This window comes from Heptranchias perlo, chromosome 31 (genome assembly GCF_035084215.1).
Source record: "Heptranchias perlo isolate sHepPer1 chromosome 31, sHepPer1.hap1, whole genome shotgun sequence".
Lineage (NCBI taxonomy): Eukaryota > Metazoa > Chordata > Chondrichthyes > Hexanchiformes > Hexanchidae > Heptranchias > Heptranchias perlo.
Genome location: NC_090355.1, coordinates 15803267 through 15817020, shown reverse-complemented (window position 1 = coordinate 15817020; position 13754 = coordinate 15803267). Strand labels below are relative to the sequence as shown.

The 13754-nt window shown below is 41.5% G+C and overlaps 1 protein-coding gene across 2 annotated transcripts in view; it reads left to right on the top strand.

Moving 5' to 3' along the window:
* The window catches only part of whrna (whirlin a), a 145419-nt gene extending 133765 nt beyond the window's left edge, over positions 1 to 11654 (top strand). For both annotated transcript variants that reach the window (XM_067969617.1, XM_067969616.1), the window contains exons 12-13: positions 10357 to 10479; positions 11366 to 11654. In XM_067969617.1, coding sequence (XP_067825718.1) covers positions 10357 to 10479; positions 11366 to 11548 — 306 coding nt within the window. In that variant the 3' untranslated portion in view covers positions 11549 to 11654. The remainder of the gene's footprint in view (positions 1 to 10356; positions 10480 to 11365) is intronic.
* The last annotated feature ends 2100 nt before the right edge of the window (positions 11655 to 13754 follow it).

Genomic DNA, 13754 nt, shown 5'->3' with positions numbered 1-13754 from the left:
TTATGCGTTGCACCAACTTCTAAATCAGGCGACCAAAACTAAAAAAATCTTGTTTAAAAGCCAGGAAAGGCCAACAAAATGTTATTATTTGACAAGGGCACTAATATCTTTGCGTGGAATTGGTAATTGGCAGCTTTCAGTCTCGCCCTTGAAACTGCCCATGTGACCATATATATCCAGCTGTAATAACATGGAACGATGTCCAGTGGACTGTGAAAGGTTAGAGACAAAGAGGGGCTTCAGTTTTCTGGAACACAGCCTTTTGCACCTATTACCAATTGACCATAACAGATTTTCTTAAAATCCGTCATGACTTGTATCAAGTGACTCCTGTATGCATCCCAACGTCTTTCCTGCGTGTCATGCGGTTACACTGTTCTAACTCTGAAAGATTACCTTTCACAGCCCAGATTTGGCTTTCCACAGAACTTCACACAATACTGTCAGTTCACTCACTACTCACTAAAGAGTGGAAATATACTCTTTGAAAAGACTCCCAATGTCTTGTCAACCTTCCCCAAACATTTGACAGCAGTGGAAGATGATAGAGGGAGAATGTCGATGAGATGAGGATCTGTGGTAAACTTAGTGTATTGCGTGAACTTGGGAATCCATTTTGACGATAAATGAGCACAAGAATTTTTAAACTAAGTTGTGTTGCTCCCTGTTCTTTTGAGAACGATTTGTGCCGAGTACCTTTCCCTAACTGAGTTGGACAGCAATCTGTTCCCAGGCACTCTTAACCTGGGCACTTCAATTTGAATGAGAGTAGTGTGGGTCAATGTGTATCTGAACTTTCAAGTCCAAAGGGTGGCTTTTAACGTTGGAGTTTGAAGCACACAGTTCAAGATAAGATCATGAAGTTTCAATGAAGTGTGAAAAATCAAAATTTAAGCAATCTGTTAAATTCAGGTTATCTGCCCAGAGAGCTTAAAACTTACAAAGCCAACAATGCTACAGTAGTTAAATTATGAGATAAGACAGAGTATATTATAGAAAAATAATTGAGAATCAATTGATGTGCTGGATTTCTGTCACAGTGAATGGATTACAATATCAAATGGTACAATAATGAGAAGGCTTCACTAAGCTGAGGCATAAGTGCTTGCTGACAATGGAAAGTGGACACTAGCGCTGATTAAAACAGAAAGGAGTTCCGTAAGTATAATGCCATGATTTGAATTCAAGCTGCCAAAAGATTAGAAAAATGGCCATAATAATAGAACTGTGTAAGAAAGGAATAAACAAGCAGTGACATATCAGAACCAGTAAAACCAAAAGGACATTTAATGATCAACAAATGATCACCCTAAAACATTGGAATGTAATTTCTGTACATTATTTGTACAACTTTAAACATGTTGTAATTAAGGTCTAAGTAATGATATACAAAGCCAGCACTGTTGCTGCTTTTTCATATCTCATTACTCCCTAATTGTCAATTATAATTAATTTCACATTTTGTGCTCTCCTGAGTTGCTTTAACCTGATTTTAAATCACTTCCAGGTACTTTCAATCACCTTAATGATTTCCTCAGTCATTTCACTTATCATAATGACACTATACTTGCATTATAAATCTTCTTGAATCAACCCTTTACCCACCATAATATGGAATGGATTGCCTTGTGTGCAGAAGCCCATCTTCTCCAGAAGAGTTCTCTTGGATAACCTCTTCTTACTTAGCACTCTGATTCAAATCTTGTGAAATCATTCATTCTAAAATTACTTTGGTTCGTTGCTGATGGACTATATTATTAAATTAGATAGGTAATCCACTGATGAAAGTTGAGACCCCCCCCCCCTAGTTAATAGTTGAGGTGATGTTGTTTCTTGTACTCGCAGAGCAGTGCTCTGGGAAAACTAACATTTCTGCTCATTCTCTTCTTTACTGCTGGCTGCTTGTAATCAATAATCAGTGTACTGAAAAGGATTTTTAATAGTTTCCTGTAACTGATTACATGCTGTCTAGACACCTAGAAAGAGTTTTTTTCCCTTGAAGCCTCCAGGGGTATTATAGCAACTATATAAAACGGTGTCTGCTATCAACAGCAGTCAACCATTTTTTTTTTGGGTTGCAGCCAGGCTGAGTCAGTATTCCGGATTTTCTGTTGTCGATGTAAGGATTACCCCCTTCGCAAGCAGGCATTTTTGAGCCAAGTAACTTCTTGTGTGGGGAAAGTGAAATAACTGAACGAGGGTTAAAGCTTTTTCCTTCTAATTTGGACAGGAAAGCACCAGATTAATACACTTTGCAGTGATGTTGGGGGGGCAGCTGCAGATGGGAGAGACCCCTCTTTAGCAATGGGGTTCATCCAATCTAAAAATGATGCAATCTCCAGCTGAGTTGTGCACCTGAAACCACCACCTCAAAAACTGTGGATCAAGAATATTTGTCTTCTTAACTTGCTTTGCCCATTGTATTTCATTGGCTGTAAAGCGCTTTGGGACACCCTGAGGCTATGAAGGGTGCTATATAAATGCAATTTCTCTCTTTTCCCTACTTTTTTTTTCTTTCATTACTATTTCCTTTAAAAGCAATGTCCAAAGTTATCCCAGCATAGAACAAAGGCTCTGCACTTGCACTGCTCCACCATTTCCATGCAACTGAATATATCAGCTGGCACTGTGGGGGAAAGTTATGATTTATTAATCGTGAAGAAAAGAAATCAATCACTTTGTTTGAACTTAAAAAACAAAAGATCCCAGCACATACATTGTGTGTTCATACACCGAGCCTCGCTGATGGGGGTGCTTGAAAAGAACAGCAGGAAAATCTGAAAACGACAAAGCTTTCACTTTAGAGCTTTGTAAATAGATTTCTGTTTTATCTGGACTGATGTGGATTTACATTTCAAAATTTTGTGAATGCTAATTGCTTGATACAAGAGAACCACAGGAGAATGGAGTTTAGGGTCACCTGGAGCCCACTGTTTCTTTAAATGTAAATCAAACCCTTTTACAAAAGCAGCTTGTGAATGCTTGGTTGAGTCAGCTGAATGCATTTGCAAATTGTCTGGGGGAGGAATCAAAAGATGCTGCCTGCTCCATGGGTGTGAGCATGTGGTTATATTTTAATGCTGAGAAGGCTATGATCGGGGTAATTTGGTTTAGGCTGACTAAATATGTCAATTTTTTTTATTACAGGCGATTTTTATCAGTGTCCTGAGAATCAGATTCTGGGTTTTACAGTGCTGTGAAAAATGGACATTGCCAATTGAGTAATGTTTTCATTGTAACTTCCCTAAAACAAAGAAATATCACAAGGAGTACAGTGTCTGGGCACATCATTTAATTTTTTAAAAATCAGTGCCTCGTCACTGCCCCCCCTTGTGGAGTTTGGCATTGCAACACAAGGAACCCATTTTAAAATCAAATTCCAAGTTCCTTACAATCCATGAAACACTGCAAAGGCCGAAACAAACTCTGCAGAGACAAAGGGGTCCGAGTTGAAATAGATGAGGGATTGCATTGTCTCATGACATGTCCTATGGTCAAAAAGACAGAAAGTTAGTTGAATGAACACTTGAATATTCTAAGATTGAGGAATGGGGGGGGTGGGGGGGAAAGAAATCCAATATTTTTCTACAACAGTTAGAATATCCTTACGACTAATCCAGGCAGCGGGCAGACTTAACTTGGGTTCGGGCAATCAGTATACTTGGTGGCGGCAGACTTAACTTGGGTTAGGGCAATCAGAAAACTTGGTGGCAGGCAGACTTGAATTGGGGTAGGATGGCAGGCCGAACACACAGCAGCTGGGAAGAACTCAGCTCCAGTGAGGCTTCCAGGAAATATCAGTGCCAAATTGAAGTTCAGCTAGCCAGTTGCATTCCACGACTCTTCCCATTTTCCATTGAAAGTGGCTCATAATGATATTACAAACTGGCAGTTCCAAAAGATGGAAACTCATTTTTAAAGATATAGAGTGAGATTAAATGGGTATTATTACCTGAATGAGGAGTTAGCAAGCAGGTTTTGTTCCTTGACAAACCATCTGTTCTGACAGCTTCACTGCTGCCTCACTATTTTGTATGCTGCTGGGAGGTTGACTGCAGCAACAGCTGTTCTACCTGCTGTTGCACTAACTTTTTCAATGTTTTTTTCTTACTTTTCAAAATAAAACGTCAAGAAAAATAATAAAACAGTAATGGTTAGCACAATGGCAAGATGATTGTATCGTATTTTCATTCACTTTGAAAGGTCTTTACTATAATTTTTCCGTCTTTTTTTATATACTCATTCTTGGGACGTGGGTGTCACTGGCAAGGCTGGCATTTATTGCTCATCCATTCCATCCAGCAGTTCAGTTAAAATACAGCTCTTCAGACAGTGATCCCAGCAATTTACTGAATTGTGGGAGTTTACTTTTTAACAGTCTTGAGGTTCTCTTGTTAGCGGACTTACTGAGGAGTCACACACTCGTAATAACAGCCTATGTGCAGCAGAAATTGGGAAGTTGCTTTAGCCCTGATGTACTTACAGGCCCGTACCTAGTGAAACATTAGGAACTGCGCAACATGATGCTGATAACCTCGTATCCCCTGGCTGAAAAGTTTCCATAGACACTTTTATATTGTGCTAAAAGGTCCCAAGGAATTGCCATCTAAATGGAGAACTGTGACCTCCTTATACCCATCTTCTCTGTTTTATCTGCTGCTGTCATTCTTAAGGAAGGTCTGTTGGAAGGTGGAGACCCACAATTCCATTGATGAAAGTGAGGGAATCTCTTCAAACCTCTACACTCAAATGGGAACCAGTCAGGAAAATGTGGATCGCCATTGTAATTGGATGAACAAAGATTGGGGTGTATGTATTTACAAGTTGTGCTGACGGCAGGAGAACCCACACATTTGCTGTTCTAATGTAAAAATGCCTTATCACTGAAACACAGTGCATGGCAGAGGAACCTCTCCTGTTCCAAGCACAATGAGCATAATTATTTCCGTCCACTCTGGTCCCTGATCTAAGCACAACACTGCGCACATATTCCTGATCTGAGCAAACGTATTTGCCCATTTCGTGTTCCTGATGCTCAGCACACTGAATGAGCTGTTCTCGGTCCTGAAGGACTTCTGTTTCAGCTGCAGAATGAATGATTAAATGGGCTGAGGTGCAAATCGTGTAAATTCTGTTCTTGTTCTTTGAAGAAGTACGTCATAAACAGGCTTTGCAATGCAGTAGTGAATATGCCCAAAGCCTTCAATGAGGAGGCCTGCACACTGGATGTCCTCCTGGGCTACAGCCAACCAGCACTCTGAGGATATTTAGGATGTGGAACATGCCAGGTGCACTATGTTGAAGACATGTTTTCACTACTTTTCTTGGGCAGCTGGTTTGGATCTCTCCCCCCATCTGCAACATCTGAAAACAATATCCCTGTCACAAGCTAAAGGAGAAGTATAGTCCACAATCTGACATTATTATAAAGGGATATATCTCTAAACATACCAGTTGCCTGTCAGTCCCTCCTCATCCTGTTTTATGTTTTAAAACTGCCAGGGAGCAGGCATTTTCTGCAGGACTCCATTCGATGGAGCTCACTCATGATATCACTGGAGCTGGACTTTATAATGGTACAATAGGAGGAATGCTGCACAAAATATCTATTAACAGGCTGCCTCCAGCAGGCAAGTTGAGAGTATGACACAGAGTAAAAGCAGGCCCTTTTATATTGATTGATGGTGGTGGTTGTTTACACTGCCGGTTCCAGAAGCATGGGTCTCACTCAGTCAATCGCAATCCAATGTAGGCTTGCCAGACTCACCAAATCTAGTTGCTGGGAAAATGCAGTAAAAAGTGGGTCTTTCCAGTAGCTGGATTTAGCACATCTGGCAGGTTTACATTGGGTTTACTGTGAGTAGAGGAATAGGATTTAAAATCAAAGAGGTGTTACTTAGGAACCTTCGGAACAAACAATGGCCTTGGAGAAAGCCCAGCAACAATTCATCAGGGTGATACTTTGGATGGAGGCATTGAGTTATGATGAGAGACAGGCTTTACTTGGGTTAGAATCCCTGCAGATAACAGCTCTATCTGTTAAAATGCAATTCCCTGACTTTCTCCTGAGGGCTGTGTCCCCAGTGCTCCCAGCTAGAAGCAGTGCTTGTATGGAGTGCTGGTCAGGAAATCGTGCGCCTGCAGGCCCTGATTTTCTGTCCATTCATTTAATCAGCCTTCATATCCCATAACATCTTCATTTTCCAAGTATCTCTCTCTCTTTCTCTCTCTCTCTCTCCCTTTAAATGCCTCCATTGGCTATGCACCTGCAAGCCTCTGGGTAGTCTATTCCACATTCTCACAACCCTTCAAGTGAAGAAGGTTTTCCTCGATTGGGTTTCAACCAGTTCAGCTCAAATTTTAAGATTATATCCCCTGTTATTTTCTACTAGAAAGATGACTCATACCTTATCCACCATGTCAATTCCTTTCATTCTTTCAAACACTTCCACGTGCCCTCTAGGGTAAGGCAGGGAAGTGTAATTAAAAAGATAGAGCTGTTATGGCTAACATGTTAGCAGAGCAGGCTCAATTGTCCAAGTGACCTGCTCCTGTTTCTCAGTCTCCATGTCTGAGAGATCCACTGACACTGCAGCTCTCTTCATTGCATGGATATAATACCTTATCATGTCTTTCAAAAGCATCCCAAAGTACTTCACGTACAACGAATTAAAGAATATGAGGTAGTTTGGTAGGCTGTCTTTCCCTTATAATAAATTTTCTCAAACTGCCCAAGGTGACATTTGATGTATAAATTAAAACCAGGAAAATATATACCACCCTGAAAAAGTGACACCTACACACAGTCAGCAAAACTAGAAAGGTCCTGGTCAAATAGACGTGTATGGACACTTTAAGTAAGTTAAGTAAATTGAAGACCATCTTCTTCCATCTCCGTAACATCACCCGTCTCCGCCAGCTCATCTGCTAATGAAACCCTCATTCTTGCCTTTGTTACCTCGAGACTGGACGATTCCAATGCTCTCCTGGCCAGTCTCCCACCTTGCACCCTCCGTAAACTTGAGCTCATCCAAACCTCTGCTGCCCATATCCTAACTTGCACCAAGTCTCGTTCACCATCACCCCTGTGCTCTCTGATCCACATTGGCTCCCAGTTCAGCAATACTTTGATTTTAAAATTCTCATCCTTGTTTTCAAATCCCTCCATCGCCTCAGCCCTCCCTATCTCTGTAACCTCCTCCAGCCCTACAACCCTTCAAGAACTCTGCACTCCTCCAATTCTGGCCTCTTGCGCATCCCTGATTTTCATCGCCCCACCATTGGCGGCCATGCCTTCAGCTGCCTAGGCCCTAAGCTCTGGAATTCCCTCCCTAAACCTCTCCACCTCTCTACCTCTCTCTCCTCCTTTAAGCTTTTGGTCACCTGTCCTAACAGCCCGGAATTTGCTCTGAGCAGTGAACGAATGGCACCCACCACTCATTAGATTTAAACTTGCCCACAAACGATCCACATGCTTTAATGCAGGAACTTCCTCTAATTGTGAGCTGCAAAAAGTGCAGTGTCCTCTCTCGGGCATCTGTGAGCTGTGTGAGCGGGGGGCAAGGATCTGTCTGTCCCCACAATCAATTAGATTGAAGCATCCTTGCAAACCACACAGATGCAGAACCAGGAAGTGCAAGCTACAACTGTTAATTCAATGTAAAATCAGTCAGAGAAAGTGAAATAAAGAGAAGGTAAGAAAAATTGAATTAAAAGACAGAAATAAAAAGTAAAAAAATACATTTTTTTAAAATCTCCAATAATTAAAATAAGAAGGAATGAGTCTCCACATTATTAAAAGTTAATTTTCAGTGCCAGAGAGGTTGTTTGGCAGTCATTAAGACTGACCATGCCGTTAAAAGTTAGTTTGGATCTAAAAAACCCAGCATACGTTTTTCTGTGTAAATTAGTTCATTTCATAGTATCGTAGTAGGTACAGCACAGGAGGAGGCCATTCAGCCCATCATGCCTGTGCTGGCTCTTTGAAAGGGCTATCTGGGCAGTGCAGCAATTTCGCACTGGTCCATTCATTTCATCAGCGAGCTGTCCTTCCCACGCAGCTTTCAAACGAGCAGGGAATCTCAAAGAGCAACTTCTGGATTTGCGTGTTTGACTACGCATGTCCGCAACTTGCCCTTCAATAACGGTGAGCGCTGTCTGACTCTCTGTTATTCTCTCCTTATTTGAGGAAGGATGTCCTTGCCATGGAGGGAGTGCAACGAAGGTTTACCAGACTGATTCCTGGGATCGCAGGACTGACGTATGAGGAGAGATTGGGTCGACTAGGCCAATATTCACTAGAGTTTTGAAGAATGAGAGGTGATCTCATCGAGACATATAAAATTCTAACAGGACTAGACAGACTAGATGCAGGGAGGATGTTCCCAATGGATGGGGAATCCAGGGGTCACAGTCTCAGGATACGGAGTATGCCATTTAGAACCGAGATGAGGAGAAATTTCTTCACTCAGAGAGTGGTGAACCTGTGGAATTCTCTACCACAGAAGGCAGTGGAGGCCAAGTCATTAAATATATTCAAGAAGGAGATAGATATATTTCTTAATGCTAAAGGGATCAAGGGATATGGAGAAAAAGCGGGAACAGGGTACTGAGTTAAACGATCAGCCATGACCATTTTGAATGGCGGAGCAGGTCCGAATGGCCTCCTCTTGCTCCTATTTTCTATCATTCTATGATTCTATGAGCAAAATCCAGGCCAATATCTCCTTATGTGGCTCGGTGTCAAATTTTGTTTGATAACACTCCTGTGAAGTGCCTTGGGACGTTTTACTCCGTTAAAGGCGCTATATAAATGCAAGTTGTTGTTGTTGGTGCAAAGAATGCATTTTAAAATATTTCCTGCATGACTGAGACTTTCTAAACTGCTTTTGAACAGCTATAGCTTGGCAACAGGTTGAAATTTGTCTGACCGTGTGGCAAGGATTTAGCCCAATGTCTCCTCTGAGAATTGGCAGATACAGCATAATCCTAATCCAATTAGAACATTTCCTTTAGGACTAATTAGTGATACAATTAATTAGTAATTTCTTTTTTTACTTGTTGGGATTCAAATCTTGTGCATCATCGGAGCTTATAAATTAGACTTTGCATATTGATGACAAAAGTAATTGTGATGACAATTTATCAGAATTAATCAAGTGTGAATAAAAATAACCTTCACAGGGATCCAGCAGCCTACAATTAGACTGCTAAAAGCTGATCTCAGGACACAGCCTTAAGCTCCTACCTGCTGCATAAACACTGCTGGCTATATGGCAGCCTCCTATTTATGCTGCTAAAGCTTATTCGGATGTTATTCGATCCTCGAATATCCCTTTTTATGGTCAGGGAGAAAACTGCATGATTGTATTTCCCATACTCTAAAATACCTCTGATCTTTAATCATCAATAAGGTTGAATTGTAAGGGTGGATTTTACAGCTGGTGCAAAGTAATAGTGTCTACGTTGCCGCTAGTAACGAAGTATAACCAATGTAGGTACAAAATTTGGTGTCTGCAGTTTTCAGCAATTTTTACACTAAAAATGTGTTGAATAACCAGTGGGCAGGAGGCAAAGAAGTGTGCAGCCAGTATTCAGCTATGGGGCACATTGACACAGCTCTGATTGCTGGGAATTCTGGAGTCCTGCCTCACTGAGCACAACACTCCAGCTTTCCAAGTGGTAGAATTTTTTTTAAATGTACAGAGTGATAAGATAACAAGGGCTGCTTTTCTTGATCATTATCGCTGCATTAATTTTTGGTCTCTTTCTCCTGTAAGTTTTCTCCGCCAATTTTCTCCCCCTCTCTAGGTGTTTGACTCGATGCTGAAACACAGTTCCAGGGCACTGTGGACCCAGTTCTGAACAGTGCATGCTCACAATATGCTCTTTAGTTCTGCACCAGTTGGTACTAATTTGACAAGTTCCTCTAGGTTCCAGTTGTTCCGTAGGGCTGATCCTCCACTTGTGCTGAGTTAGTTCATCTCGGCTGAGCTTTCCTGGACCAAGGGATGTAAAAATCAGCCGGGAATTCTGCTCCTTATTTCTATGTAGTGGCTCTGTCTGGAAAGTGTGCATGTATGGATCAGGCTAGGGGTTATGATGTCCATCCCACAGTTCAAACCCCTGCTGAGATTCACTGGGTGAAGTACCAGAGGAAGGCTGGCACTTGTGGAATTGGAGCCTAGCAAGAGTCAACACTTTCATGAGAGGAGGGGAGGAAGTTTGGAAAATACATTTTTCAGTAATACTTGACCATTCTGATTTCTGGTAATAGCTGAGAGCAGAGGAAAGAAGAATTAGCTGTCATATGGTTGCTCATTTTACGAACTGATGAATTTTTGATTCCTGTCACAGCCTGGCTTATTGGAGCCAACCTCGGTGTTGGTGAGAGTCCCTAAAAGTGCACCCACTCTGGGCATTGCCATTGAAGGAGGAGCTAACACTCGCCAGCCACTGCCTCGCATAGTTACCATACAGGTAAGTTATTTGACACAGAGTGATGCCAAGTTGGCAGTTTACTATTTATGATATATATAGTCTTCAGCTAGGAACCAGAGAACAATAGATGTAAGGCAGCCATTGCATTCATTCAATCAAATAAGACCCGAGGGATAAATGGTGCAATAAACTAGAGCATTGTCCTGTCACATCTGGCACCTGGGTTTGACTCCAGGCCAACCAAACCTTCTCTCTTCATGTTAAGTGAAGTTTGGATCAAGTTCTGAGTAGTCCATGCTCGCAATATGCTCTTCAGTTCTGCACCAGTTAGTACTAATTTGACAAGCTCACTGAGAGAAGCCACATGGACGCATTCACATTGGTGCAGTTTGGGTGTGCTTCTGAGGTTGGAGTTGAGGCATATTGTTTGGGTAGAGGAGAGGGAGCTTTATTCAGCATCTGCCTGACCTGGAAGTGCTTGATGTTTAACACCAGATACCAAATGTTACAAAGTGTTCCATCCCATGACTCTTGAAGTCCATTATTATTAATGAAGAATAGGTATGAATGAACATACCAGGGAGAACTGGAGCACTTTAATTCTGTTCGTTTCATGTATAGCAACCTGAGAGAAAGATTACAGAACTCGTCCAACCAAAGTCTGAATGAAAGACTGTATGGAGCTCAAATTCATGGCCTTCCAGTTGTAAACATTGACCTTACATGATATAGTATTTGTGTTATCTTAGTCTTGTTAGTCAGTTAGCACGATCCTCCGTCACATATTTAAAGGAAACGCCTTACAATTAAGATATATTGGGTTAAGATTTTAGAAGTTTTTTTAGGGACAAGTTTGCAACTTCCACATTAGACGGAGATTGCATATCAATGAATTTGCCCGAATAATGCATCTCTTTTTTTCAAGAGGGGAGGATCAGCACATAATTGTGGAAAGTTGAAAGTCGGCCATGTGATTTTGGAGGTCAATGGAATTCCACTTCATGGAAAAGAACACAAAGAAGCTGCGAGAAGAATAGCAGAAGCGTTTAAAACCAAAGAGAGAGATTACATTGATTTCCTGGTAACAGAATTTAATGTAGCACTTTAGGAAACACTGCTGCTGAACATTGCTGCTAACCGTACTTATCTTTGAAAAACTAAGATAATGTACCCTCATTAAAACCCCAGGCTTTACAGCAGATGCAAAGAGATAATATGAGTCTCCAGATACAGTATTTATATCAGTCTTTCTTGAGGACCTCATGCTGTCTGATGACTCGAGTAGTTCTGCTCGGTCGAATCCACAATGAGCAGAAAATGTAACTCTGTGCACGTGCAGAATCCTGTTTTTGGTTTCAATTTTTCCATTTGATTTCAGTTTTCTGAATGATGCCTGTGGAAAACAGCTCAACCTTTTTAAACAAAAAAGTATTTTAGTTACAAATGCAACGTGATTCTGCTAATTAACCTGGATCAGGAATAATGTTACAGACTGTAATAGTATCTTAGTTGGGAGACCAATATGTTCATTTTCACTGCACACTACACGATTTGGAACTACTCCAAGCATAGGAGACTTTGAGAAGGCCTCAGTCAGAGCTGGGACAAAGACTTTTTTTCCCTGTTTCCTGAAGATTTCTCTGACATCGTTCTTCCCTCCCTCCATTGCTGAGGTGGCAGAAGAGGTGACTGGTTGTGAGTCACCGGATTTGTTTAATGAGTCGTCTGCAATCAGATGCTCCGTTTCCCCAGTCATTCTCAAAGAGTGGGCTCTCAGTCAGAGGGCATTCCATTCCCATTAGGATTGCCGACCATCCAGGATTGCCCTAGAATTTCCGGGAGTAAAGATTAATCTCCTGTACATTGCTGCGAGCAACCTGGGAGACAAATCACAATTTTAAAAAAATTGTTTGTTTTCTTCATTTTCTTTGAACACTTTTGCTTTCTAGTGATAAAAATATTGGAGATGGGAAAAAATTGCTGTTTGACTGGGTGGGGCGGTTGGAGGTGGGAGGAAACCTCCAGGAATACATCCGACCAGAGTTGGCAACCTGAATTCTCGTAGCAACCAGTTTGATTCTGGCAAGATTTATTCAAAATAGAAGAGCACGGGAGGAAGATTCAGGCAGACATTCTCAACACAGAAGTCATTTGTACATTGTACAAACAATTTGCGCACTAAATTGTGTTGGTTCTCTAAGGCTGCATGTATACTGCCACTTCTGCATCGACACAAAGCGGTCTGGGTACAGACCAATAAAAAAGAGGTGGGTTAACAAAGAAAGATATCAAAGGCACTAAGGCCCGGAGGAATGAGGCCCACTCGGATTTGAGTTCCCGAAGTTGCAGTATAAATCCAGTCTTACGCTCTCTTAGGTGGCAAATGACAGATTTCCTGTGCTCACATTTCTGGCGATGTGCAGCTCCAGTGTTAGCAGAAATTTCTTCCTTACAAGCATGAAACCCTTTGAAGCAAACACAAGCACAGGTCACGTCCAGCACAACTTCTGCAGGTGCTGTTTCAATTTGTTATTTTGCCCCCAAATGTAAGCATATTGATGGAAGATTTCCGCTATTCACTGTTTACAGCAAAATCATGAATGTCAAAAGCAAAAGACTGCGGATGCTGGAAATCTGAATTAAAAACAGAAAATGCTGGCGAAGCTCAGCAAGTGAGGCAGCATCTGTGGGGAAAGAAACAGAGTTAACATTTCAGGGCTGAAACGTTTTTTTTCTTTCACAGATGCTGCCTCACTTGCTGAAAATCATGAATGTGTTCTTGATACATATTCATGAGTTCGCTTTAATCAGCGAACAGCAGAAACCTGCCCAGTTGGTTTGAATGCATGTTTATGTGAGCAGACAACCATTACATCTACACATGGGGAAATAAATGTCCTCACGGGCTTAGCGAGTTTGAAAAGCCCATCTTTTCGCTGAACTCTCCATATTCACCGACTTCAATTTTAATTAAAATAGCAGTGAAGCATGCTGGGAGATCCCAGGGGCTGTGAATGGATTCTACATTAACCAATTTTGGGGAAAGTAGGCTATGCTCTGTTTTACAGTGCTCTGAGACATCATAAAGTATATTAAGGGAGCAGAGCTCAGTGTGTGCCTCTACCTCCTCAAATTAATATAAAGAGGTTACAGCACCTCAGGGATCATATTAATACTTCCCAGCCCCTCCTTTGTGGCTTGACTCAAGTATTGTGCATTGTTGTTAACAGAGCACATTATTGGCTTGCAACATAATTCTGTTTGTGCCATGTAATGTAGTGTGAACACAATCGTAACAAGTTCAAATCCCGTCC